General features: G+C 46.8%; 2 protein-coding genes across 3 annotated transcripts in view; one reads left to right on the top strand and one right to left on the bottom strand.

Annotated features, from left to right (window-relative positions):
- pld3 (phospholipase D family, member 3) overlaps window positions 1-10975 on the top strand; it is a 39736-nt gene extending 28761 nt beyond the window's left edge. For both annotated transcript variants that reach the window (XM_052044354.1, XM_052044355.1), the window contains exon 13: window positions 119-10975. In XM_052044354.1, the coding sequence (XP_051900314.1) occupies window positions 119-321 (203 nt within the window). In that variant the 3' untranslated portion in view covers window positions 322-10975. The remainder of the gene's footprint in view (window positions 1-118) is intronic.
- Window positions 6437-27386, bottom strand: LOC127586257 (homeodomain-interacting protein kinase 4-like). Its single transcript, XM_052044061.1, has 4 exons — window positions 26870-27386; window positions 15622-16775; window positions 11753-11851; window positions 6437-6616 (listed from the first exon to the last, which is right to left on the bottom strand). The coding sequence occupies exons 1-4, from the start codon at window positions 27384-27386 to the stop codon at window positions 6437-6439; spliced, it is 1950 nt and encodes a 649-aa protein (XP_051900021.1).
- Window positions 27387-27974: the final 588 nt, after the last annotated feature.

Here is a 27974-nt window from a genome sequence, read left to right as displayed (position 1 = left end):
TTATGAGACAAGGTCTCTTCGTCAGTGAGGTTTGGGAATGGTGTCAGCGTCTGCTTTTCATTCAGTGGTCGTTCTGCCACAGGACTCGGCTAAACCCAATGTTCTCTCTGCAATTCAGGGACGTCCAACTGGTCTGGTGACTACTTTGAGAACACGGCAGGTGTGGGGCTGGTGATCAACCAGACCGATTCGAGGGGACAGTCCCCAGTGCCCACCATCCCACAGCAGCTGCAGGAGGTGTTCGAGCGAGACTGGAACTCGCCATACAGCAAGATCATGGACACTCTGAATAACTGGCACAGCATCTGTAAATATGTCTAACCACCCAGCCGAGAAGCCGCTCGTTTGGGGTTGGAACATTAACCGGCACGGCCCTGGAAACAGTGCAAGGGCCTCAAATGGTGCTCATAGATGTCTGTCAGGAAGTGATGTCACAAGACGTGATCGCCGACCTCTTGACTTTCCATTGAGGGTTCTCCTGATCATCCACTCTAACTCTGGCAGAAAATCTGGGGAATTCTCAATCCCAATTCTCCAGGCTGTCCATAGGAAATGATTTGAGGAACCCTCAGGAAAATTCGGTACACTTCTCCCTGCAGATGTTGCGTCCAATGACAGGGAGATACTGACTTGCTGCTAGTTTATTGCTGTGCCCCTGTCTCCACACTCATGGTCGCTCTGTACCCAGCATTGTAGTGGTTGGGGAGGTCAACACCAGTGTCTCACTGCTGGGACAGGAGTCACACCCGAGTCATCTCAGGCCATTGCATTTGCTGTGGGGATCCCTGACTCTCTATAACTCAGCACTGGGAAGCAGTACCACACTGGGCTGTCTCGCACTGTTGGGAGTATAGAAATTTTACAACGTAGTGCATTTTTAAACCGGAGCTTTAGCAACATCCAGTGGCTGAATGAGATTGGGTGCCCAGAGCGCTCGGGTGCACACTTGTTGCGTTCTGCACCCACAGCACAAACAGCGCAGACTCACGGCAGCACGGAGACTGGGTAGTGAAGGGTGCGTTGTATGGTGCGATGGTACTCCTGCCCATTTTGCTCCTTGTACATGCTGGCAGCCTTGCAGGTCTCAGCCAGAGGTTTGAGGTGCTGTGACATTAAGGACCTGACCTGACCTTGCCTGGTCTGGTCTTGTTGTCCAGGGAGCTGCTTTTTTAAGGGACAGTCCTCTCACCACCACCCATCCTGATTTCCGCTGCTACTGCACTCTCTCCTGCCCACGATTCACCCCAGCTTACCCCACCCGCACTGCTACAACTGAACCTCGTCTCTCCACGTCGTATCTACATCTGACCTGCCCCTCAAACCAGACCTCTCTACCCCCCCCCCAACTCCGTTTGCCTCTCCCACTCTACACCTCGCCGCACCCCCCCCCCCCCCCCCCCACTGCCAGCCACTTGCCGAGTGATTCCCTCTGTGATCCATTAAATTGCAAGCTCACGGGCGGAGGGGGTTTGTCCACACAACAAATGCCTTGGACCATGCATCTGCCCTCAAAACAGGCATGGGTTCCAACTCAGTGCCGTTCCTAGCCCAGTACTATCCCCACCCTGGGAGTGTGTGGCGGGACGTTGTAGAGGGAGCTTCACACCAGGTGGAATGTTTTTTTTCTTTTGTTTCCCCACAGCCCAGTGCTCTCTCTGCCCTGGGAATGTGTGACAGGTCTGTGTCTCACACCCCTCTGTCAAAAGTCACATCAAAGGAAACAATCGTGCAAACATGGAGCAAAGTTACTCTTTCTGAATCACAGGTTCCCTTTGGCTGCAGTGTTGGTGCAGGTGCAATGTGTGGGAGACTCGTGTGTGTGTGTGTGGGAGACTCGTGTGTGTGTGTGTGTGTGGGAGACTCGTGTGTGTGTGTGTGTGGGAGACGTGTGTGTGTGTGAGAGACTCGTGTGTGTGTGTGTGAGACTCGTGTGTGTGTGTGTGTGTGTGAGAGACTCGTGTGTGTGTGTGTGTGAGACTCGTGTGTGTGAGACTCGTGTGTGTGTGAGACTCGTGTGTGTGAGAGACGTGTGTGTGTGAGAGACGTGTGTGTGTGTGAGACTCGTGTGTGTGAGACTCGTGTGTGTGAGACTCGTGTGTGTGAGAGACGTGTGTGTGTGTGTGAGAGACTGTGTGTGAGAGACGTGTGTGTGTGTGTGAGAGACGTGTGTGTGTGTGTGTGTGAGAGACTCGTGTGTGTGTGAGAGACGTGTGTGTGTGAGAGACTCGTGTGTGTGTGTGAGAGACTCGTGTGTGTGTGTGTGAGAGACTCGTGTGTGTGAGAGACTCGTGTGTGTGAGAGACTCGTGTGTGTGAGAGACGTGTGTGTGTGTGTGAGAGACTGTGTGTGTGTGTGTGTGAGAGACTGTGTGTGTGTGTGAGAGACTGTGTGTGTGAGAGACTGTGTGTGTGAGAGACTGTGTGTGTGAGAGACTGTGTGTGTGAGAGACTGTGTGTGTGTGGGAGACTCGTGTGTGTGTGGGAGACTCGTGTGTGTGTGTGTGGGAGAGACTCGTGTGTGTGTGAGAGACTCGTGTGTGTGTGAGAGACTCGTGTGTGTGTGAGAGACTCGTGTGTGTGTGTGTGTGTGTGTGAGAGACTCGTGTGTGTGTGTGAGAGACTCGTGTGTGTGTGTGTGTGTGAAGCCCAATATAGTTAATCAAACTCCTTACAGGAATTGTTGGGTTTTAAATAAAAATGAGTCTGATTGCCTTTACCCGTCCCGTACTGCACTCTTTGTGAATCTGTCAGGCACTACGTGGCTCCCTCAAATTTCACTGCAGGTGCAATCAAAGTTTAGTTCAAACAATTACTGTTCACTCAGGAAAGTGAGGCCAGGACTGGGAGCAGAGGGGACCTTCAGAGTTCACGGAGAGTGGCGGAGACTTTCTGGAGTCGGGGAAGAATGGTCGGCTGACGCTATACCTGATGTTCGGAGGATGGTTTTGTGATGCAGCGTTGTGGTCAATTATAATTTAGTTGTAAGGTTGGGGAGGGGAGACTAGCAGGACTCTTGTCTCCCATAGGACAGATAGTAAGCAGCAAAATATGAATTTTAACAAAAACCCTGCCACGTGAGGGACTCGTGGATATTTTTGCCTCTCAGACTGAGACTAACTGTTAATTACCCCTTCATTCTCTCCCGCAGTTCCTGAACATCATTAGCTTTGACCATTTCCACTGTAAAGCCTCTCATTCCTCCTCACCCTGAGCTCTTGCCTGGTTCAGTTCAGCTCACCTGACACCGCTCTTGGACCGACCACTGTTACCTTGCCGTTTCATGAGCTTGGTGGTCACGTGCTTCCACAGGACGCACACACTTAACCCTCGGTTCCTTTCCCATATAGCACCGAAGCAGGCCCTTTGGCCCACTGAGTCCATGCCCACCCATGTACACTCATCCCAATTCGTTCTCCCCTCATTCCCATCAACTCCCCCGCCCCCCGATTCTACCACTAACTGACATACTAAGGACAACTTACAGCGGCCTGCACTTCTTTGGTATGTGGGAGGAACCAGGGCACCCAGGGGAAACCCCCACGGCTGCAGGGAGAACATGCGAACTCCACACAGAGGGCAGGATCAAACCTGGGTTGCCAGAGCTGTGAGGCAGCAGCTCTACCAGCTGCACAACACTGCCTCCCTACTCGAGGGCAACGGGTGTGTCTCTAGGGGAGTTCCTCTTGGGTATGGGCCCCTCCCAGACAGACGAGGCACTTCAGTGCACAGTAGAGGAAATGTGTAACGAGAGTTGCCTAACTGGATGAGATATCAAACACAAGGCAGTATCTGAAGACAAAGAAGAATTTTCTTCCAGCCTGCGCTGGTATTTGCCCCTCAACTCGTTTGTCATCGCCTGACTTTATCCTTCAATACGTCTGTGCTCATATTCCCAACCCACTCTTTCAACAATTACTTGATGCCTTTGATGTTGCAGAGCCTCCCTAATTAGGTCATCACCCCTAATATCCAATTGGATATTAAGGTGATGACCAAAAGCCTTATCACAAGTGGTGAGTTTTAACAAATGCCCTGAAGGGAGGGAGGTGGGAAGGTGCGAGGGTTTGGGGTGAAAATTCTACAGTTTGGAACTTGTCTTCAAAAGAAGCGACTACTTTTAAAAGACTCCAAATTTATTAATGTTGGTGGCTGAGTGGCCAGAAATTGGAACATTCAAGTCTCAAGGTAACAAGGGCATGGGCAAGGCTTTCGGCTGTGAATGAGGTGGGGCAGGGGCAGACTTGGGTTGAAGCTACAGAGGTGGAGGTTGGTGTCTTCCTGATGGTCAGAATCTCATCTCGGGGCCAGACATGGCACTGAATTTGCAAGCCATCCGGTGGCTGGGGAATGGAATGTCACAGGGAGTGAAGGAAATGGCTTTGGTCTTTGGAATTGGTATTGGTTTATTATTGTAACTTGTACCGAGGTCCAGTGAAAAACTTGTCTTGCATACCGATCGTACAGGTCAATTCATTACACAGTGCTGTTACATTGGGTTAGTACTGAGTGCATTGAGGTAGTACAGGTGAAAACAATAACAGTACGGAGTAAAGTGTCACAGCTACAGAGAAAGTGCAGTGCAATAAGGTGCAAGGTCACAACAAGGTAGATTGTGGGATCATAGTCCATTCTATCGTATAAGGGAACCGTTCAATAGTCTTATCACAGTGGGGTAGAAGTTGTCCTTGAGTCCGGTGGTACGTGCCCTCAGGCTCCTGTATCTTCTACCTGATGGAAGAGGAGAGAAGAGAGAATGACCCAGGTGGGTGGGGTCTTTGCCTTTACCTCTCGCTGTCTTGGAGAAGCAGCCAGCATAATCAGTCCAAGGAGGGGAGGCTGGTGTCCGTGATGCGCTGGGCTGTGTCCACAGCTCTCTGCAGTTTCTTGCGGTCCTGGGCAGAGCAGTTGCCATACCAAGCCGTGATACATTCAGGTAGGATGCTTTCTATGGTGCATCAATAAAAGTTGCTGAGAAGAAATGACTGGATCTTGAAACAGGCAGTCTGACAACAGAGAGCTAATGGGGCAGAGAGAGTGGTGGTCATGCTTAGGGGGGTAGTGAGGTGGAGCCAATGTACCTATGGAAAGTTACTCTGTTTTTGGAAGGTGCTGCTGTGAGACAAATCCAATAATAGTGGGGAGAGATGCCTGTGGGAGGGGGAAGAGAAGCCATTGCTGGTGAAACTCTAGCCTTGACGAGTTAGATAAGGCTTGGAGAAGCATTATTCTAATCTGCTCAGCCTTCACCAGGCGGCAAGGGGCTTTAGTTAGGTGCAGGTGGCGGGAAGGGGGGGGTGCTTTTACTTCGGAGAAGGCTAACGCAAGCTCGAAGAACAGTACCTCATTCGCCTGGGCATCTTGCAGCCCTTGGACTCGGTAATGAATTCAACTATTTCAGATGTAAAATCAGAAATGTGAAGTTTTTGTCTCTCTCCACAGATGCTGCCTGACCTGCTATTTCCAGCATTCTCCTTTATCTCAGGAGAGCGGGGATAAAGGCAGGGAGTAATAAGTGAGTCAAGAGCAGGATGAGGGATGTGTCTGCTGGGATAGTCCTGCTTGTGGATCTTGAGGAGGAAGGAGAAGTGGGTTGGAGATGGAGGGCAAACCTCCCAAGGATGTGAGGTCACTATCAGTCTGGGAGACAATGTCCTGGTGTCCAGTGGTGGGGTCGAGATGCTGTGTGGGGGAAGGTGGTGAAGAGGTTTCTGAGAGCAGATGGTTGGTCTCTGCAAGGTTAAGGACAGATTCAACTGCTCAGGAATTGTCATCATCCTCTTGCTCCACCATTTGAGTTCAGATGCGGTGGCGTACCAAGCTTTTGCTAGCATTGGCAATACCATGTGCATCAGTGCCCATGGATGATCTGCCAAAAAGGTTCTATGCACCTGAGGTCTCCTGGTGAGGCATCAGCCATTTCTATGCATTTATACCTGGGAAGATTATTCAACCCAACAAACCTCATTGATTTTCAAACAGTTTTATTAACAATACAGAATACAGAGTGCTTTAACACTGAATAATCAGATAACAAGTCAAAGCTCTTTTCCAAATCTCCCCCAAAGTTTCAGAGTGTTGAGGAAGTCAATTTCAGAAATAGATTGAATACTCAATCACATTAAACTGGCCATTTTTGTTTCTTAAATGAAGGACTCGCACGTCTTCCCTGCTCCACCTTATCTCCCGACTGCCCGTGGTTTTGATTTCAGACCTGGCATGCTTTAGTACAATATATATTTCTAAATTCCTTTCATATGATCTGAGAGATCTATATTTTCACGTTGCTTTATTATAAATAAAATGATGCTTACAGTTGAAGATTTAATGACGGTTTATTTTGTGGCAAACATCCGAGGCATTTGTCACATCGTAAAATCATTTGAAGTATTTTCTGATTGGCAGGGGGCGCTCTCTGCAAGGCCAACTGGGCAAGGCAACTAATGCTGATTTTCCATGTGCAGGTAATTCTGGTAACTGTTACTTCGTGTCTGTATCTCCTCGTATTCAATGGAGACGGAATCTGTGCTATCAGGACTCCAAGTCTCGCTGCCGTTATTTAACCATTCATTGTCGAAGCTGTCGGAGTGTTCAGAATCCTGTTGGCTTGGTTGAGATCTCTGGATAAAGTAGTAAATAGATTGATGTTAGTACCAGTGAAAGCAGCTCTTGGCCTCTTACCTTGTAGCGGATCCTTCCACTGTTTATGTACCTCTTGCATGTCAAAGGTCTGCTTTTACTTTAATTCCTCCCAGTTTACAACAGTGGTGCAGCTGGTAAAGCCACTGCATCACAGCGCCGGAGACGTTGTCCTTGGTTAGAACCTGGGGGGAGTTGATGGGAATGTGGGGAGAATAAAATGGGATCAGTGTGAATGGGTGGTTGATGGACTTGGTGGGCAGAAGAGAGATGCTCCATCTCTATGATTGCAACCCACCTATCCCTCTAGCCCAGTAAGCCTAACATCTGTGGTAGGTAACTTACTAGACGGATAAGATGTACATGCATTTGGAAAGATAGGGGTTGATTAGGGATTGTCAGCAGGGTTTTGTCCGTTGGAGATCATGTCTCATGAATTTGATTGTTTTTTGAAGAAGTAACCAAGAAGGTCGATGTGGCCTATATGGACTTCAGTAAGGCCTTTGATATGTTAGGCTGCCATGGAAAGTTAGATTGCATGGGATCCAGGGAGAGCTGGCTAATTGGATACAGAATTGGCTTAATGGTAGGAAGCAGAGGGTGATGGTGGAAGGTTGTTTTTCAGACTGGAGGCCTGTGACTAGTGGTGTTCTCCAGGGGTCGGTGCTAGGCCCATTGCTAGTTGTCATCTATATCAATGGTTTGAATGAGAATGTACAAGGCTTGGTTTGTAAGTTTGCAGATGACACTAAAATAGGTGGTGGTGTTGACAATGAAGATGGTTCTCAGGCTTTACAGAGGGATCTTGATCAGCTGGGTAAGTGGGCCAAGGAATGGCAAATGGAGTTTAATTTGGATAAGTACGAGGTGTTGCATTTTGGGAAGACAAACCAGGGTAGGACTTCCACTGTGAACAGTAGGGCCCTGGGGAGTGTTGTAGAACAGAGGGATCTAGAAATACAAGTACATGGTTCCCTGAAGATGGCATCACAGGGAGACAGGGTGATGAAGAAGGCTTTTGGTACGCTGGCCTTCATTGAGTTTAGAAGTTAGGATGTTATGTTACAGTTCTACAAGATGTTGGTGAGGCCGCATTTGGAATATTGTGTTCAGTTTTGGTCGCCCTGCTACAGGAAAGATGCCATTAAGCTGGAGAGAGCGCAGAGGATGGAAAGACACTTTTAACATTATTTCATCTGTATTGAATATTGATTTACAGCCTCATCCTGTTACTGCAATTTTTGGGTTACCAATGATGGAATCTGGCCATTTATCTGCTTCTGCTCGTCGTATGATCGCTTTTGTCACATTAATGGCCAAGTGATCCATTTTGTTCAAACGGAAAGATCCAATACCTCCCACCACTTTTCAGTGGTTTTCTCAAACTATAGCATGATTAAACTTAGAAAAAAATTAGGAGTGGTACTGTTGATCCTTCACTTAAATTTGAGGAAGTTTGGAGTCCATTTATTCAATATTTCCATATGATATAAGCTGACCTTTTTCAGATCCCTTTCAATAACCCTTGAATGCAGAGGAGCGGAGTTGATGACATAATATTTTTTTTAATTGAAGAAATATCAGTCCAGTGTTTTTTTTTCAAGTTTTTGGTTTCTTTTGGTTTTTTTTTGATTTGGGGGTTCTTTTCTCGTATAATTAAATCTTTTCAATTTTCCTTTTGTATTATGTTCACTTAAGAGAACGGGATGCCTAGATTACTTTTTTGTACTCCTTGTGATTTTATTTTTATATATATATATTAACTGTTATGATCAGACAGTATCTGTGGAGAGAGAACAGGGTTAATGTTTCACTTTTGGTAAAAGGATAACTTCATTTCTCTCCCTGATGTTTTTGCATCTCTTGCCATGTGAGGTCTGTCAGCGTGCTGTGTGGTCTTGGCCCAGTCTGCAACAGTATTACCTTCTCATTGCTTGTGTAATACATTGCTTTGAGCTCACACAATATCACCTTATCGTTCAACCTTAAGGATATTGCTTGATTTTTTTAAAAGAACAAGTCAATTTGCTCAATGTACAAGCTGGATGCTTCTTGCAATCAGTCATGAATGTTGAAGTTTTAAAAAAAAAATTATCATGCTGTTCCATTAAGACAGACAGGCACACGCAACCCAGGGACTCGCGTTGAAAGGGTGCAAGGACAGATATCGCAAGGAGGGACAGAATGTGACCAGTGTACAGACAGGGATCTGAAACTGTTCCATAAATTGTTGCTATGAGTTGTCAAGGGAGCAGGGGTGCATCCAGTTGGTCATTGCTACTTTGAGAGAAGATGTTCTGTCTGAACTTCACGCTGAATACTCAGGAATAGTTGGTGTGAAAGAAGTCTTTGTTTACTGGCCCCACTTGGACAGCGGCCACGAATTATTGATGAGCAGATGCAATATTTGCCCAATGTTGAGAATAAGACCCTAAAAGCTCCTTTATAGTCGAGGTCCTGGCAACTGGACTTTTTCCAGAGAGAAAACATTGACTTTGTGAAAAAGGGACTGACAATTTCCTACTGATCAATAGTCGTTCAGAGTAGATTGAAGGGAAATGCATGGGTTTGCGTCCCACTGCTGAATGTAATTGGTTTATTATTGTCACATGTACTGAGGTACAGTGAAAAACTTTGTTTTGCAAGCCATCCATACAGATCATTTCACCACATCAGTGCATCAAGGTAGTTCAAGGGAAAAGCAATAACAGAATGCAGAATAAAGTGTTACTGTTACAGAGAAAGTGCAGTGCAGGCAGACAATAAGGCGCAAGGCCACGACAAGGTAGATTGAGGTCAAGAGTCCATCTTATCGTGCTAGGGGACTGTTCAATAGTCTAATAACAGCAGGATAGAAGCTGTCCTTGAGCCTGGTGGTACGTGCTTTCAGGCTTTTATATCTTCTGCCCAATGGGAGGGGGAAGAAGAGAGAATGTCTGGGGTGGGTGGGGTCTTTGATTATGCTGGCTGCTTTACTGAGGCAGCAAGATGTGTAGACAGAGTCCATGGAGGGGAGGCTGGTTTCTGTGATGTGCTGAGCTGTGTCCACAACTCTCTGCAGTTTCTTGTGGTCTTGGGCAGAGCAGTTGCCGTAACAAGCTGTGGTGCATCTATAAAAATTGGTGAGGATCAATGGGGATATGCCAAATTTCCTTCGCCTCCTGAGGAAGCAGAGGCAATAGATGAGTGGAGATCTATCTGTGTGTGTTGTGGTTTATCTGAAGGGCTCACTTCTGACAATGGCTCCTGTTCCTACCTGCTATGATTGCAAACCATGAAACAGAATGCTATGAAACAGTCTCACTCCTTCCTATCATCCAGAGCAGCTGAAAGGTCAGAATAGCTCAAGCTGCAAGTGTTGCAGGGATTTCAAAGCTCAGCATGAATTATCACTGTCAATTTCTTGCTGAAATACAGAATAACACTGCACACCACCCCGGGATATACACCTACAGGACTGCTTGATGAAGGTTAAGAACACACTGCAGACTTATTCAAACAAGTTTGGCTTTTGGAGCTGAAGAGGAGTTGAGTCAAGACTATGACAATGATTCTAATCATGAGTGCATTTTCAAACAAAAATATTGTGTTCTTAGCTGTCCTAGCAAGATGACATCATACAAGTGGGAGGTAGGAACCCTTGTAAAGTTGGACAAATTAGTGACAAAATCCAAAGTGAACTTTGTAGATCAAACAATCTCTTCCAGAAAAGAATAAAGTCTGGATGATGGAATTGTGTCTGAGCTGGATCCAGGGCAGAAAGTCCCGAGTCTAAGCACCTGTAAATGAGAATCAAAAGATGCTGGAAATCTGAAATAAAAATGGTAAATCCTGGAAACACTCAGCAGGTCAGGCAGCAGCTGTGGAGAGAAGTAATGTTGGCAATAATAATTGCCAGTTTTGGGCAAAGAGTGCTTCCAGCATTTTCTCCTCTTAATCCAAAATCCAGTGAAGAAACAGAACATTCTTTGAGTTTGGATCCAAAACCAAAAAGTCTTAAAGCATGTTCAACACTAAAACCTGTGAAGGGGAGACTCTGAAAACGAGTTTCTGGGCTTGGTTTATGATTATTCATTTAAAAGAGACAGTTCTAATTATGTGAAATGTGTATGTTGATGAGGTACTCACTCTTCACTGTAGAAAGTATACAGGCAAGAAGTGGGAACGGTATCTTTGAACCTATGTGTGTGTGGACATACTATGGTCCCATTGGACAGTAAGTCATGTATCATGACTATTTTGTAACAATGTAATAGTTTTCCCTTAATGTGCAATAGGTCAAGATTCTGCCTGTATACAGGTAAAATATGTTGCTTTGTAAATAAAGAACTACTTCTTTTGGTGTCTATATACTGTACTGTGTCTGAATGCATTTAGAGTTTTGGCGTCACAGAGAGATCCAGCCCACCGAGTCCACGGTGACCATCAATCACCCATCTTTACATGAATCCTGCCCTAACCTCTTTCAGGAGAAAACTGGAGTTACCAAGACTGAAAAATGTCAGGTAAAAGTAGCAAGAGATCACAGTGGAGTTACGTGGATTACCAGTTGTGTAACAAATGGTGAGGCTATCTCCCAACAGCTGGATGGGTTAATTAGTCACTTTGACACCAGCCTATCAGAAAAACCAGAGCCTTTCTATTCAGTACTACCTTCCCTTGCCTGCCAAACTATTCTTCTCCCTGGCAACAGAACCAGACCATGTGCAAGTTCAGTGTTACATGTAACCCTAGGGTGTTGGTATGCCTCCCTCCAGTAGGACTACCTATTGCCTTCTCCTGTCTCATCCCTTTGCTACCAAAACCCTATTCAATGCTCTGCTATCCCCAGCCTTGCTGTCCTGGATGGCCTCCCTTCATCTACCCTCAGTAAACACTAGGCCATCCAAAACCTTCCAGATGAAGGGTCTTGACCCAAAACAGTGACTGTCCATTTCCCTCCACAGAATCTGCCTGACCTGCTGAGTTTCTCCAGCATCTTGTGTGTTGCTCCAGATTCCAGCATCTGCAGTCTCTTGTGTCTCCATCCAAAACCCTGCAGCCTGTGTCCTAACTCACACTAAGTCACATTCACCATTCTCCATGTGCACACCAGAAAGGCTCTCTGCTAAGCAAACCCTTATGTTAATGTTCTCATTCTGGTTTTCCAACAACTCGACGGTCTTGCTGTGCCTGACACCTGTAACCTCCATCAGTTCGATAATCTGCTGAGGTATCTACACATAAGAACACAAGAAAATAGGAGCAGGAGTAGGCCACTCGGCCCCTTAAACCTGTCCTGCTATTCAATATGAGTGTGGCTGCTCTACCTCAGGCCTCAACTCTACTTCTCTGCCAGTTCCCCATTGCCCTCAATTCCCTGATCTATCAAAAATCTATCTACCTCCACCTTAAGTACTTCCAATGAGATAGACTACACAACTCTCTGGGGCAGAGACTTCTGCGAGAAGAAATTTCTCTGTACGTCAGTTTTAAATGATCTGCCCTTATCTTGTAACCATGTCCCATTACTCAACATTTCCCCTAGTGAAAGCATCTAAACATCTACCCTGTCATGCCCCTTCGGATCTTATATAGACTCCTACAGCATGGAAACAGGCCCTTTGGTTCAACTGGTCCATTGCTGACCAAAATTCCCATCTAAACTACTACCAATTCCCTGCGTTTGGCCCATATCCATCTAAACCTTTCCTACCCATGTACCTATCCAAATATGTTTTAAATGTTAATGTACCTGCCTCAACCACTTCCTCTGGCAGCTCGTTCCATATACAGACCATCCTCTGGGTGAAAAAGTTATCCCTCAGGTTCCTATTAAATCTCTCCCCTCTCACCTTAAACCTACAGTATGTTCTCTAGTTCTTGCTTCCCCAACCCTGGGAAAAGACTGTGTATATTCACCCTATCTGTTCCCTTCACAATTTTATACACCTCTATAAGATCGCCCCTCATTCTCCTACCCCCCAGCGATAAAGTCCCAGCCTCCTCCGCCTCTCTCCATAACTCCGTCCCTTGAATCCCAGCAACATCCTTGTAAATATCCTCGGTCCTCCTTACAGCTTAATGGCATCTTTCCTATAGCAGGGTGATCAAAACTGAACACAGTATTCCAAATGTGGCCTCACCAATGTTTTGTACAACTTCAACATAACATCCCTACCTCCATACTCATTGCTCTGACTGATGAAGGCCAGTGTGCCTAAAGCTTTCTTCACTACTCTGTCTACCCGTGATGCCACTTTCAGTGAATCATGTTCTTATACTCCTAGTCCCTCTGTTCTACAACACTCCCCAGGGCCCTATGGTCCACCGTGAATGTTTCAATAAAATCATCGTTCATTCTTCTAAACTCCCAGTTTACAGAAGTTAGAGCCTCTCACTCATCACAAGTGTAATGCCTCCATAATGGGTGATCATGCCTTTGGAATTCCCTTCTGAACTTTTGCTTCTCCGTCCTTCCCTAGGACCCCACTTAAAACCTGCCTTATGTTGGAACCAGTGACAGGGTTGAGGTCCCACAGTCATTTTCAGGAGCTGGGGCTGAAGATTAAAGGCAGTGGTGGTGATAAAGTTATATTGTTATTGAGCACGGAAACAGGCCCTTCAGCACACTGTGTCCATGCTGGATTTCTCCCAGTGCCAACACATGGGTATAGAAACAGGAACAAACACAGATAATGCTGGAACACTCAGCAGGTCAGGCAGCATCTGTGGAGAGAAACAGTTAACGTTTCAGCTCTGAGACCCATCGTCAGGACTGGGAAAGAGTTTTCAGTAGAAGAGAGCGAAGAGGAGGGATGGGTGGAACAAAGGGAATATCTCTGATGGGGTGAGACCAGATGGGTTAAAGGAGGCAGTGAGAGTGTCAGTTAATAGCACGTTATGCTTCTTTGCCTATGTAATGTGCTGTAAATGGCAAGGCTGTGGAATAGCTCAACAGGCTAGACTAGACTAACAGAATTGGAATTGGTTAATTATTGTCACATGTACCGAGATATAGTGAAAAGATTTTGTGTGCGTGCCATCCAGGCAGAACATGCCATACATAAGTACATCGAGGTAGTAAAAAGGAAAACAGAACGCAGAATATAGTGTTACAGTTACGCAGAATGTGCAGTGCAGGTAGTCAAATAAAGTGCAAGGGCCACAATGAGGTAGATTGAAAGATCAGGAGTTTATCCTTAGCGTTTGAGAGGTATTGGTATTCGTTTATTATTGTCACTTGTACCGAGGTACAGTGACAATGTTGTCTTGTATACTGATCGTACAGGTCAATTCATTACACAGTGCAGTTACATTGGGTTAGTACAGAGTGCATTGGTGTAGTACAGGTAAAAGCAATAACAGTACAGAGTAAAGTGTCACAGCTACAGAGAAAGTGCAGTGCAATAAGATGTAAGGTCACAACAAGGTAGATCATAAGGTCAGAGTCCATCTCATCAGATAAGGGAACCATTCAAAAGTCTTATCACAGTGGGGTAGAAGCTGTTCTTAAGTCTGGTGGTACGTGCCCTCAGGCTCCTGTCTGATGACAGTGGGATAGAAGCTTTCCTTGAGCCTGGTGGTACGTGCTTGCGAGAAGACGGAATGTCTGGGGTGGAATGGCCAGAGAAAGCAAATCAGAGGCAAAATGATGGCAAACCGAAGTGGCTGGTTCTGATACAGACAGAAAGAAAGAGTGAGTTGCCTAAAGTTGGAGAATTTGGTATTGAGTCCCCAAGGCTGCGACGTGCCCAGTTGGAAGATGAGATGTTGTTCCTCAAGCTTGCATTGGCCATTGCAGGAGACCAGAGGCAGAAAGGTTGGAGTGGGAGTGGGATGAAGAATTGAAGTGGCAGGGAACAGGAAGGTTATGTGGAGGCAGTTCAGGTGCTCCACAAAGCGATTACCCAACTTGCCTTTGGTTTCCCCAATGTAGAGAATTTATTTCAGATTCCCAGCATCTGCACTTCTTACATTTTCCATTTATAACAGATCAGGCAGATTGATAGGTGGTGCAAGAGGGAAGGCTTCAGATTCTTGGCACTGGTCTGGGGCAGGAGGGATCTATTCAGAACGGATGGATTCCACCTCAATAGGATTGGGGCCAACATTCCCATGGAAAGGTTGGGGACGGTTTAATCTGAACAGGCAGAATGGTGGGAGCGAGAATATAAAAATACAAAATGGTGGGGAAAAAACTCAGGTGCACAAAGGAGTGGGAATCAGAATAAACACTTCAGGTCAAAGACCCTTTGAATCTGTTCCTCTCTCGACAGATGCTGCCCGACCTGCTGAGTGTTTCCGGCGCTTTCTGGCTTTGACTCAGATTTCCAACTTCTGCAGTTTTTTTTTGGTTTTCCTGCTCACGGTGGGAATGTTGGGTAAAGGTGGAACGTTAAAAGGCAGCAGGAGAGCCAGCATTACAAAAGCAGACTGAATGCTTACGGAACGCTGGCCACTTTTGCCCCAGTAACCTGCACTGCCCCATACCAAACAACGTCCACCTCTGCCAGGTAGGCTGTTACTGAGTATATCTGAGACAAGCATTGAAAGGTTTTAACATGCTGAGAGAATCAAAGGATTGGCATTAGTACAGGAAAATGGTGCTGAGCAAAAAGATCAGCCTGACCATAATGAATGGTGGGCCTCCTCCGGGATTTATTAATGTTATTTATTCCTGGTGTATCGAGTCCTGGGTAAACCCTGCTCTGCTCATTACCCACCCCAGGACCAATCCTGCATGAATCCCAGTGCACCTATCCCACTGCCGTTATTATTCTGGGATTAGTTATTTATGGGAAACCTGGAAACTGGTGCAAAGGAAAGCTCCTGAGCGCTCTGGTCCAGGAATGTCAAACTCATAGTTTTTTTTTCCCTGAGCTCTGCAGCCCTTGTGCTTTTTTCCTGCACCAGTGAGGTTTGGATTTGAAGCTGTGTCGAGTAGGTTGCCATGTCAACGCCCTGGTACCACCACGCGGCTGCCCTGCACTTCCTTTGAGCTTACCTCAGGACCCGAAGGCTCTTTATGGAACATGGCCTCCTCGGCCCTCTTCGCCTCTTGTGCCGAGGAAGAAGGAGCTGAAAAGATGGCCTCCGTGTCCTCCTCCTCCCAGCTGATGACCTCCGTGGAAGGTTCCTGTCCGAGCAGTATCACATTCCCAAACGTAGGGTCCGACTTGGAATGGTGAGGAGCCTTCCGCTGCTTCAGCCCGCCTTGGTTGCCGTAGTAACACATGACTGGCTCTTTCCTGTGCCGATGGCCAGTGTGGTTGGACCTGAAGCAGGCTCCTTGGTGGTATGAATGGGGCAGGCAGGTGGGATTCACCGCCTTTGAGGTGGAAGGCTGGTACACTGCATTACCTGCTCCTTCAGGCCACATGCTGATGCCAACCTCCCGGCCTGGCTCCTCAATAGTCAGGTTGTCCATCTTGTCAATGGCCCTCTGCATCGAGGTGATGCTGGGGATGTGGTGAGCCTGCCTGCACTCGTAGTGATCAGAGTTGGCGTAGAAAGTCTCATCGACCACGTTGTAGTAATGTCGTTGAGCCAGGGCCCGCTTGTCACAGTTGAGAGCTGCGTTGAGCCCTTGCACTGACAGGTCATAGTACTTGGTGTGCTCGTGGGTCATTTTGAGCTGCTGAATGGTGACGAAAGGGTGCTTCAGCGCGGCGCTGGGCGTGATGCGCTCATGTGAGTCCAGGGTTAACATCCTCTTGATGAGCTCCACCATGTTCTTGCGGTCGTGGAACTCGGCGATCACCTCATCGTCCGGGAAGACAGTCTTGGTGATGTTGATGGTCTCCAGCTGGTCCAGCGACTTGAGCACGTACTTCCTCCTCTCCAGGGGCTGCACCATAGTCTCCGCCTGGTAATCGGCGGCGCACTTGAGCTGCCACTGGGGGCCAGCATGCTGGCGTGGGTTGCGGCGGAAGAACTGCCCCGCCTTGGTGGCCGCGTTGAGGAGCTGGTCTTTCGGCAGCCCCTGCGTCTCCACGATGTAGCGGACCTGGTCGTACTCACTGTTGCCGGGGTAGAGGGGCCAGCCCAGGTGCAGCTCTGCCATGACGCAGCCCAGCGACCACATGTCCACCTTCTCGCAGAAGGGGAGGCCGAGGAGAATCTCAGGAGAGCGATAGAACCTGGACTGGATGTAGGGTTCTGCGGGAAGGTAGAAAGAACAGATCAGTGACAAGGGAAAGGAGGAGATTCAGTCACACAGCAAAGAAACAGGCCCTTAGGCCCAATTCGTCCATGCCGACCGTGGTGTCTTCCTGAGCTCGTCACATTTGCCTGCATTTGGTTCATGTCCCTCTGAACCTTTCCTATCCATGTATCTGTCCAAGTGTCTTGTTAAACAGTATAATCGTACCCGCCTCTGCCACTTCCTCAGAACCAGAATCAGAATCAGGTTTATTATCACTGACATGTGACGTGAAATTTGTTGTTTTGCGGCAGCAGTACAGCGCAAGACACAAAGATCAGTGTAAGTCACAAAATAGTGCAAAAGAGGAAAAACGAGGCAGCGTTCATGGATCCATGGACCGCCCAGAAATCCGATGGCGAAGAAGCTCTCAACAAACATCTTACGCAGCTGGACTGGGGGACGTTTCCCCCGGCTGAGGAGTCCAGGAGCAGGACACCCCAAATGAGAATAAAGTTTAAGCTTATTGTCATAGGCATGCAAACACAGGGTATAAAGTGCCATGAAAATTAGCTTTTTTGCAGCAACAGCACAGTACGTTACAACTTGACAAATAAAAGTTAACATAAACATACGATCCAAGATGGACAAAGTAAACATAACAAGATCGGTGCAAGTTGAGAGAGAGAAAAAGAAATTAGATGAGATTTCTTTATGTCACACGTACATGGAAATACAATGAAATGCATTCAAAGTCAAAGTCGAGTTTATTGTCATCTGCACAAGTCCATGTGTGCACAGGTGCAATGAAAAACTTACTTGCAGCAACATCACAGGCACATAGCATCAGATAAGCAGCTTTCAGAAGAAAAACATCAATTGAACATAAATTATACATAATTTTTACAAGAAAATACAATCAGAACAAAAAAAAGGACCATTTTAGTGCAAAGTGATCAAAGTGGTTATAGTGTTGCTAAACTGTAGTGATTAGGGTTTTGTCTGTTGGTTCAAGAACCGAATGGTCCAAGGCAGCGTTTGGGTCTTTCAGGTTGGTTCAACGATCTGACAGCAGTGGGGGAGAAGCTGTTGTTGAACCTTGAGGTGTGGGTCTTCAGGCTCCTGTACCTCCAGCCTGATGGCAGCATCGAGATGAGGGCATGGTCCACATGGTGGGGGGGTCCCTGATAATGGACGTCACCTTCCTGAGACATCGTCCCTTGCAGATGACCTCGACGGTGGGGAGAGCTGTACCTGTCGTGGAACTGGCTGAGATAAGGGGTGTAGGACAGAGATGAGGAGGAATTTCTTCACTCTGAGGTGATGAATCTATGGGATTCTGTGATTGTGGATGCTCATTCAAAACAGAGGTCAGTAGATTTCTGAACGTTATTGGGAAAGTTATAGAAAATAGTACAGGAGTAGAAGTTGGACCACACCTGGAGCACTGACTGTGCAGATCCGTTCACCACAATACAGGAAGGATGTGGAGCACAAACAAGGTGCTGGAGGAACTCAGTGGGTCAGACAGCATCAGTGGAGGGAAATGGACAGTTGAGAGCCTTCATCTGGACTGGAAGATAAAGGGGAGATAACCAGTGAGGGGAAGGAGTGGCGCAAGAGCTGGCAAGGATCCAGGTGAGGAGGGGTGATGGGCGGATGGAGGAGGGGAGAGTGGGAACAGCGACAGAGGCTGGGAGGTGAGAGGTGGAGGTGACAGAGGGCTGCAGATGGTGGATACCTGAAAGGAGAGGAAGGTGCAACATGGAACCAAGGGAGGGAGGTGGGGACAGGAGATGGAAACAGTGAGGGGAGGGGAACCAGAAGGAACGTGTGGTGATTCCAGCATCTGGAGTCTCCATAGTAAGGGTGAGATGGCACTGGAGAGGATACAGAGGAGATTCACCAGAGTGTTGCCTGGATTGGAGCGTCTCGGTCACTGGGTAGGCTGTGTTTGTTTTCTTTGGAGTGGAGAAGGCTGAGGGGTGACCTGTTGGAGGTGTATAAACTTATAAGGGGCATAGATAGCAGAGTTAGTAAAGAATCTTTTTCTCATAGTTGGGGATGTCTAAGATAAGAGAACTTAGGTTTAAGGTGAGAGGTTGGAAGTTTAGAGGGGGAATATTTTCACCCAGAGGGTGGTTGGAATCTGGAGCACACTGCCTGAGGGGGGATTAGAGGCAGGAACTCTCACTACAGTTAGGAAGCATCTAGACAAGTACTTGAATCGCCAAGGCATGTAGGAGGCTAAAGACCTAATGTGGGTAAACGGGATTATTGTAGATAGGTACGATGGGCTGCATGGACAGGCTGGGCCGAAGGGCCTGTTTGTGTGCTGTACAACTCTATGGCTAAGATCAGCCAGGATCGGTGAATGGCAGAGCAGGCTTGAAGATCAAGATGGCCAACCCCTGCTCCCATTTCTCACGTTCCCACATAAACTGAGAGAGCTTGATGATTAAGGCTGGGTCACTTTCCAAATTTGAGTGTGACAGTAAACATTCTCTCTTCTCTCCTCTCCCATCAGGCATGTACCACCAGGCTCAAGGACAGCTTCTATCCCATGGCGATAAGACTATTGAATGGTTCCCTTATACGACGAGATGGACTCTTGACCTCACAATCTACCTCATTTGACCTTGCACCTTATCGTCTACCTGCAATGCACTTCCCTGTAGCCGTGACACCTTACTCTGTATTCTGTCATTGTTTTTACCCTGTACTACCTCTGATCTGTATGAACGGTATGCAAGACAAGTTTTTCACTGTACCTCAGTACAAGTGACAATAATAAACCAATACCAATATCAGTACTAGTAAAGCAGACTTTACTGGTATTGATATTGGTATTGGTTTAGTATTATCACAGAAGCAAACAAAATTATCACAGTAGCAAACAAAATTCCAGCGTGAGGAGATATTCAAGCTGGTGATTGGTTGTGGTGAGTGAGGCAGAGAGGTTTAGGGAGGGAAGTTCAGGGTTTGATGGCAAGGGAGCTGAAGACATGATTCCAGTGACGGGGTGAAAAGTGCCAGAAGTTGAAGAGGGCTGCAGAGAGAAGGTCCAACCTGAGGACAGTCACACTCTGATAATCTGCTATCCAACTATTTGGAAATCCCAATGGTTCAGTATCTGAGTCACTAGGTGATGTTTGCTGCACTCCCTTCCACTCACTGGGTATGCTCCCTTTCACGCAGCGGGGCCCACGTTCCTACACTCCCTTCCTAGCCTCTGGGGCCCCAGTTCCTTCCAAATCACCAAGGCCCCGGGTCCTACACTCCCTTGAAACTCTCTCTGTTCTGCTTCCCATGCTCCCTTCAAACTTAACGGTTCCCTGAAACATTTATCATTCAGGTGCAGAAGGCTGAAGTCCCACACCACCAGGTTCAAGAACAGCTACTTCCCTTCAACCATTCAGTTCTTGAACCAACCTGCACAACCCTAATCATTACCTCAGTACAGCAACACTGGGACCACTTTGACCACTTTGCAATACAATGGAGTTTTTTTTTAGTTGTGTTCTTTCTAGTATAATTTTGTATAACTTACAATTAAGTTATGTTTTTCTTGTGGATGTTGTGTATCTAATGCCATGTGCCTGTGATGCTGCTGCAAGTAAGTTTTTCATTGCACCTGTGCACACATGTACTTGTGCATATGACAGTAAACTTGACTAGACGCGTAACATCTTAAAAAGAATAATTATTAATGTTTCTGAGTATTTTTTGGGGGGTGCAGTGGGGGGGGGGGGTGGTGGCAATAACATCCAATAGTCCAGAAAATCTGTGTCTATATCCTGATCAAGAAACAAAAGCAAAATAATGCAGATGCTTGAAATCTGAAATAAAAACATTTGCTTGGAATACTCAGCAGGACAATGGAGCATCTGTGGAAAGAGATTGTATGCTCTCCCAGGACCACATGGATTTTCCACCGGGTGCTCCAGTTTCCTCCCACAACCCAAACACATGCTGGTGGGGAAATTGGTTGCTGTAAATTACCCCCGGTATAGGTGGTGGTAGGAGATTCAGAGTTGGCGGCCATGTGTGAGATAGAATAAGATGCAAGTGCAGGGGGATAAGGGGGAGAATGGGACTGATGGGCTTCTTCTCCTGAGAGCTGGCGGGGACCTGATAAGCTGAATGGCCTCCGTCTTTGTCACTTCGAGGAAGAAGAACAGCTGCTCAGAGAAAGGTAGGTTTCAGAGAATTTACTTCTCTTAATTGAGTTAAGTTAAATGCCATTACTTTATTATGTGCTTTTAATTGGTTCGTTTTTATTTTGATAATTGTATAGGCATTAATAGTGTGTTCATTTTTGACAGTTTTTGAATGGGAATGCCAGAGACATTCAGAAATACTCAAGCTCATTCACAGTTTTGACAGCCAGTGAAACTTAACTAGCTGTCGAAATATTTCTGCAATTGGAAGTCCTGTGCCGTTGGAACTGGCACCAGAGATGAACTTGCTGCTGAAAGATCAGGTACGGCCACAGTGATAGAGGAGCAGAGAGCGAAGGTGACTTGCTACTCCTAGGAGGTTCTGGGCCATTGAATAAGTATCTTGGTGCATTCCCCTATGCCTTATTAAAGTTTCTGTTAATTTTCTGACCAATAACGTTGAGCAAATGGTTAGTTGTACTAGACTTACCTCTCTCTCTAAGAATAGGAACCACATTGGCTGTCCTCTAATCCAATACTCTGTCACTATTACCTTCTACTCTGTGTAAAGTTTTTACTTCACTAAGTTCTCTTAATGTGCACAAACGTCAACCCATGCCGACTCGGAGTCTTATCCTCTCCAAACCTGGATAGTAAATGAATTATCTCAACCCTTTGCATCTTTAACAATTTAAAAAATCTCAGCTTCAAATTTCATGACCATCGTATTAATTTCCTGCAAACTCAGGCGAAAGGAGTTAGATGAGATTTCTGCTATTTCACTGTTGCTGTGTGTTTTTTTTATTTTCCAGGATTAGTTGTCATTGACAAAACTGGCATTTATTGTCCATTCCTCAGTGTGTGACATGGGCCCCGTTCTGAGCCTGACTTTCCTTTTGCTATTGGTGTCTTGAATTATTCCAACAACAATTTGTGTTCATAACTTTCAGCAGATGCTGCCTCTCTGAAAGGGCATCACACTAAGCAATGTAAAGAAATAAGCGCGTGAACGTAAACCAGATCAGATGTGAAAACAGAAAATGTTGTAAATACGCAGCAGGTCAGGCAGCATCTGTGGAGAGACAAATAATTAATGTTTCAACACTGTGACCCTTCATCAAATGCATGTGTGAGCCCACCCCATTCATGCCAACGTATCTGGATGCATCACAGCTCGGTATGGCAACTGCTCTGCCCAAGACCTCAAGAAATTGCAGAGAGTTGTGAACACAGCCCAGTCCATCACACAAACCAGCCTCCCCTCTACTGACTCCGTCTACACTTCCCGCTGCCTTGGGAAAGCAGTCGACATAATCAAAACCCTTCCCACCCTGGTCATTCTCTCTTCAACTCCCATCCATCGGGCAAAAGATACAAAAGCTTGAAAACATGTACCACCAGGCTCACTGTTATAAGACTCTTGAACAGACCTCTTATATGATAAAAATGAACTCTTTACCTTTCAATCTACCTCACCATGGCCCTTTCACCTTATTGCCTACCTGAGCTGCATTTTCTCTGTAACTGTAACACTATATTCTGCATTCTGTTATTGTTTTTCTTTTGTATCACCCCGATGTACTTATGTTCAGAATGATCTGTCTGGATGGCACGTAAACAAAAGCTTTTCACTGCACAACTGTACATGTGACAGTAATAAACCAATCACCAATTAAAGTTGTGCTTGTTGGCCACCAATCAAAATGCCCAGATCACCCTGCAGGTGTTCCTCAGGGTAGTGACCTTGGCCCAACATCTTTATCAGTCAGAAGTGGGGATGTTTACCGATGGCTGCACAATGTTCAATTCCATTTGCAACTCTACAGGTAATGAAACCTACAAGCAGCAGGACTAAGAAAAAATACAGGCAAGAGCGGATAAGCTGGAAGCACAAATGACCATCTTCAACAAGAGTCAAACCATCTACCATTAACATTCAATGGCAGTACCAGCACAGAATTCTCCCACCGTCAATAAACTCGGAGTCACCACTGACCACAGTCTCAACTGGACTGGTCACATCAATGGTGCTTCTATAAGAGCAGGACAGAGGCTGGGTATCCTGCAGTGAGTGACCCACCTCCTAACACCCCGAAACTTTTCCTCCCATCTGCAAGGCACGTCAGGAATGTAATGAAATATTTTCCATTTTTCTGGGTATGTACAGCTCCAACAACTCTCAAGAAGCTTGACACCAACCAGAACAGAACAGCCCACTTGATTGGCACTGCATCAACTATCCTAAATATTCATTCCCTCTAGCACTGGTGCACAGTGGTTGCAATGTGTACTTTCCACAGACTGCACTTCAGTTACAGCCCAGGACACTCCAACAGCACCTCCCAAAGCACCAAGAAGGACAAGGGTGGCAAGTGCATGGGAACATTCCAACCTGCAGGTTCCCCACCAAATTATGCACCATCCCAGCTTAGAAACATATGAGATGAGATGAGATTTCTTTATTAGTCACATGTACATCGAAACACATAGTGCAATGCACCTTTTGAGTAGAATGTTCTGGGGGCAGCCCGCAAATGTCACCGCTCTTCCGGCACCAACATAGCACGCCAACAACTTCCTAACCCGTATGCCTTTGGAATTGGGGAGGAAACCGGAGCAGCCGGAGGAAACCCACTCGGACATAAGGAGAATGTACAAACTCCTTACAGACAGCGGCTGGAATTGCACTCGGGTCACTGGCACTTTAATAGTGTTACGTTAACCACTATGCTACCGTGCTTTCATCATTTCCGGGTCTAAATCCGGAAACGCCCTCTGCAACACCGCTGCAGGGGTACCTCCACCAGAAGGGCTGCAGAGGGTCAAGGAGGCAGTTCACCACCACCTCAAGGGCAGGTAGAGATGGGCAATAAGTGCTGGCCTTGCCAACAACACACAAATCCTGAAAACGATATTGACCAAACTGCAATGCCTCAAACTCTTGCTTTTTTTCCTTTTCCAGAGGAAGTTTAACAGTGATTACAGCACCACATCATTACAATACTACAGCATTCCATAAATCACTCTATTTACAGTCAATAGTTTCAAATTACAACACAGCCACTGCTATCCAGAACACACTCGAGCCCCTGTGGTGCCCACCTGTCCCGGAAGACTCCCACTGTACCTGTGGATACCGCGTGCTCCTTCTCCAGGGACACACGGGCATGGACGTAACCCCAGAAGAGGGGCAGACAATTGGCTGGGGCAGAACCCCCGAATGCCCGTGAATGGCAGACTTGGCCAGGCCCAGGAGCAAACCGACCAGGAGATCCCCCAAGCGACCCAACCTCCTCCGCACCAGGTAACCGAAGATCAGGAGCATGGGGCTGAAGTGCAGCCATAACCTGAGCAGCAACCCCTTCAGATACTAAAATCAAGGCTGCAACCTCTCCCACTCCATATATACACAATACACCGTCTCGTCCTGGCCGCAGAAACGGCAGGAGGCTGGGGAGTCCGTAAACCGACTCAGGAATCTGTTACACAGCACTGCTCTGTGCAACACTGTGACCTCCACATCACGGGGAGAACGTATCTGCGTGGGTTTCCTCTGGGTGCTCCGGTTTCCTCCCACATTCAAAAGACGTACGGGTCAGGAAGTTGTGGGCATGCCATGTTGGCGCCAGAAGAGTGGCGACACTTGCGGGCTGCCCCCAGAACACTCTACACAAAAGATGCATTTCACTGTGTGTTTCGATGTACATGTGACTAATAAAGAAATCTTATCTTATCTTATCCCCAGGTCTGGGAGGCACTGTGGCCCTCAGGTGGAAAGTGAAAGTGTCTGGATGCTGGCCTCAAGCAACAGCTACTTTTGATGCTTTACAGGTTACCTTGGCTTGCAGTCTGACACATACTGTAACTCAGGTTATTTCACTGGACAATATCAAAAGATTCAGGTCTGTCCCTAGACAGCAGCCCTTCCACCACGACCTTCTTCAACAGCAACTCCCCCTGCCCCCGCCCCCTCTAACCCTCACCCCTCCACCACGCCCCCCCCCCCCCCGCCATTCAACTGGGCAAGAAAGAAGCAAATAACTCCCTGCAGGCAATGAGTGGGCACACAGTGAGCTCATCCTCTCAAAGAAGGGCTCCAGAGTCAGCAGGTATTAACTAGCCCAACTTCTGCTCGGGTACCTGACCACGGCCAATCAGAACCCAGCCCACGCTGAAGGGTTGATGGGTTAACTGGCTGCTGTATGTTACCCCTAGTGTGCAGGTGGGTGGGGGGAGTTGATGAGAATGTGGGGAGAATAAAATGGGATTAGTGCAGAATTAATGTAAAGGGTAGTTGATGGTCAGTATAGTCTCAGTGGGCCGAAGGACCTGTTTCCATGCTGTACAACTGCATGACAAGGTATTTGACAGGTGGTTGGATTCCATCGAGCTGCAGTAGGGTCGCTGAGCTCCATCCCACCCTGGGAGCATTCTGCTTTTCCCAGAATTATCCCCAGGGGGAATGTTAGTGGTGCACAGACAGGAGTGAACACACTCTGTCACTCCACACACCCTGAAGGACTGAACATTGAACCATCAACAAGCTTCGTCCAACCCTGGCCATTGGTCAAGGGGAGCAGGTCACCCTGCCCATTGAGAACGATCCCAAAATATTCTTACACCCCCACCACAGCCTTGCGTCAGTTCCAACCTACTCCTCCCCCTGCCTTCCCATAATCTGGGATCAATCTGAAACTCTTCCCACTGCCCCCCTCTCTCCAAATTCCTCAATGGATCACCAATGAATTTTTCCGCCCTCCTCTCTTGTAAAACGTCCCCATTTTTCTCTCTCCCAACTTTCCTGAATCATTCACAAACTTTTCCCACCATCTGTGTAAAGAAACATCTCCTCCACTTACTCTGAGCGCAGTGCACCGACTTCTCAGTCCCCACCCTGAGCCAACAAACTTCCCTTTTTCACACAATCAAAAATCTTTTATATCTACAAAATATCCATATTGGATCATTTCCTGGACAAGATCTGACCTGCAGGTTACTTTGTCTTTGATTAGGCTCAGCTGTAGCTCAAAGAGCCAGTCCAAGTTTGAGAAGCATCTGGGCAAGCACTTACATCACCAAGTCATAGTAAGCTACCGACCAAGTGCTAGTACATGGGTTTAGTGTAGGTAGGTACTTTATGGTCAATATGAATACGATGGGCCAAAGGGCCGGTTCCTGTGCTGTATGACTCCATGACCCTGTTTCAGAATGGATGACAGACATCTTCAAGGATCTTCTGGCCTTCGCCCTCTGCCTGGGGTAGAAGATCAAGCAACTGATATCCAACAATGGTTGGATTGATATAGGAAGTAGAGGCTGGGATGAGAGGGAATTAATAAGATAGAGAGGGAGATGAAGTGAGCTAATTTCGACAGTGAGGATACATGAAGGTGCTCAAGTTTAAAATTTACGGTTCCCATTGTAGTTTTCAAATCACTCCATATCTGCATCCTTCCCCGTCCCTGTAACCTTCTGGGGCCCTGCAACCCACTGAGATGTCTGTTCCCCTCCTATTCTGAACTTTATATATCTTTGAATTGGGTTGCTCCATTACTCATGGGTGCGGCTTCAACTACCATGGCCCTGAGTTCTGGAATTATCTCCCTTAGCCTTTCCAACTCTCTATCCTTATCTGTTCCTGTAAGATCTTCCTTAAAACCTACATCTTTGACCAAGTTTTGTCATATGTCCTAATATCTCCTTGCATTACTTGGTTGTTGTTATATCTGATGAGGGCCCTGTGAAATGCCTTGTGATCTTTTACTCTGTTAGCAGCGCCATCTAAGACCAAGTTGTTTTTGTTAGAAAGTACGTGGAAATCCTTTCTTGGTTCCGTGAACAGCTGCCATGGGCCAGACTGGTACACCAGCCAAGTTTACCATTTAGATTGAGTGTTGGCTCTAACATAAGGGGCTGGAGGTCAATAATATGGACAAAGCACACACTCCTACCTTTGACATACCGCACCTCATGAAATATGCTCGCAGATCCAAAATCAATAACTTTCACACGGAAGGGGAACCGCTTCTGATCAATGATCATGATATTCTCAGGCTTAAGGTCAGCATGAATGATTGACAGGTCCTTGAGCTTCTGGAGGGCTCTCAGGACCTGGGTTGTTACAGTCCGAATGTGTCTGGCAGGGAGGAGGGCAAAGTTGTTCTCCTTCTGAAACTCAAAGATGTTCTGTTCCAGAAGCTCAAACACCAAGTACGACTTGGTGTCGTCGTGGAAACACTCAAAGAATCGGATGAAGTGGTATTGGTCGGGATTCACTGTTCCCAACACTCTCAACATCTTTAGCTCGTTTTTGATGATTCGGGCACGGTATGAATCACTTTTGAGGATCTTGATGGCCACAAAATGGCCGGTGCTCCTCTTCCAGCACTTTGCCACCTCACCAAAAGTCCCCTTGCCCAAGATCTGAATAATATCATAGGTGTCTGTTTCAGAATGGATGACAGACATCTTCAAGGATCTTCTGGCCTTCGCCCTCTGCCTGGGGTGGAAGATCAACCAACTGGTATCCAACAATAGAAGCTTTAGGGTGTAACAATGGGGGGGTCATTGTTACCAAACCAGGCTCTGGGGTAGCTGTCTGAGAGTCTCAAGAGCTTGAGGAACGTTTGAACAGGGACCAGCCCCAATGTGACGATTCCACCTCCTTTAGTGGACTGAGTTCCCATTTTACCCCAAAGTAGTGACTAAATGTGCTCATACCCCTGTGCTGTGCTCCCAGATCACTGTAACCATTGCCATGCAAGGCTGAAAAAGAACGTGGGAATGCTTTCTCTGAGGTAAGAGCTTTAATCAACTTATTCCACCAGATTTTGTTGAAGAGCTAACAGTTTCTGACATTGCTCACTGTTATTAAGTTGGCCAGCAACTTGCGATGAGAGAGGTTCCGAGGAATTGCAAATCTTCCGATAGCTGAACCGTTGTTAAGGCTTTCTAAAGGGAATTGGATAGACATGTGCTCTAAAATAATTTGCAAGGCTACTGGGAAAAAGTAGGAATAGGGTGGAATGGATTCCTGTTCAAGGGGTTAGCACAAAC

The sequence above is a fragment of the Pristis pectinata genome, chromosome 35, assembly GCF_009764475.1.
Source record: "Pristis pectinata isolate sPriPec2 chromosome 35, sPriPec2.1.pri, whole genome shotgun sequence".
Taxonomy (NCBI): domain Eukaryota; kingdom Metazoa; phylum Chordata; class Chondrichthyes; order Rhinopristiformes; family Pristidae; genus Pristis; species Pristis pectinata.
The sequence above is the reverse complement of the archived record's forward strand: the minus strand, read 5'-3'. Positions and strand labels throughout refer to the sequence as shown.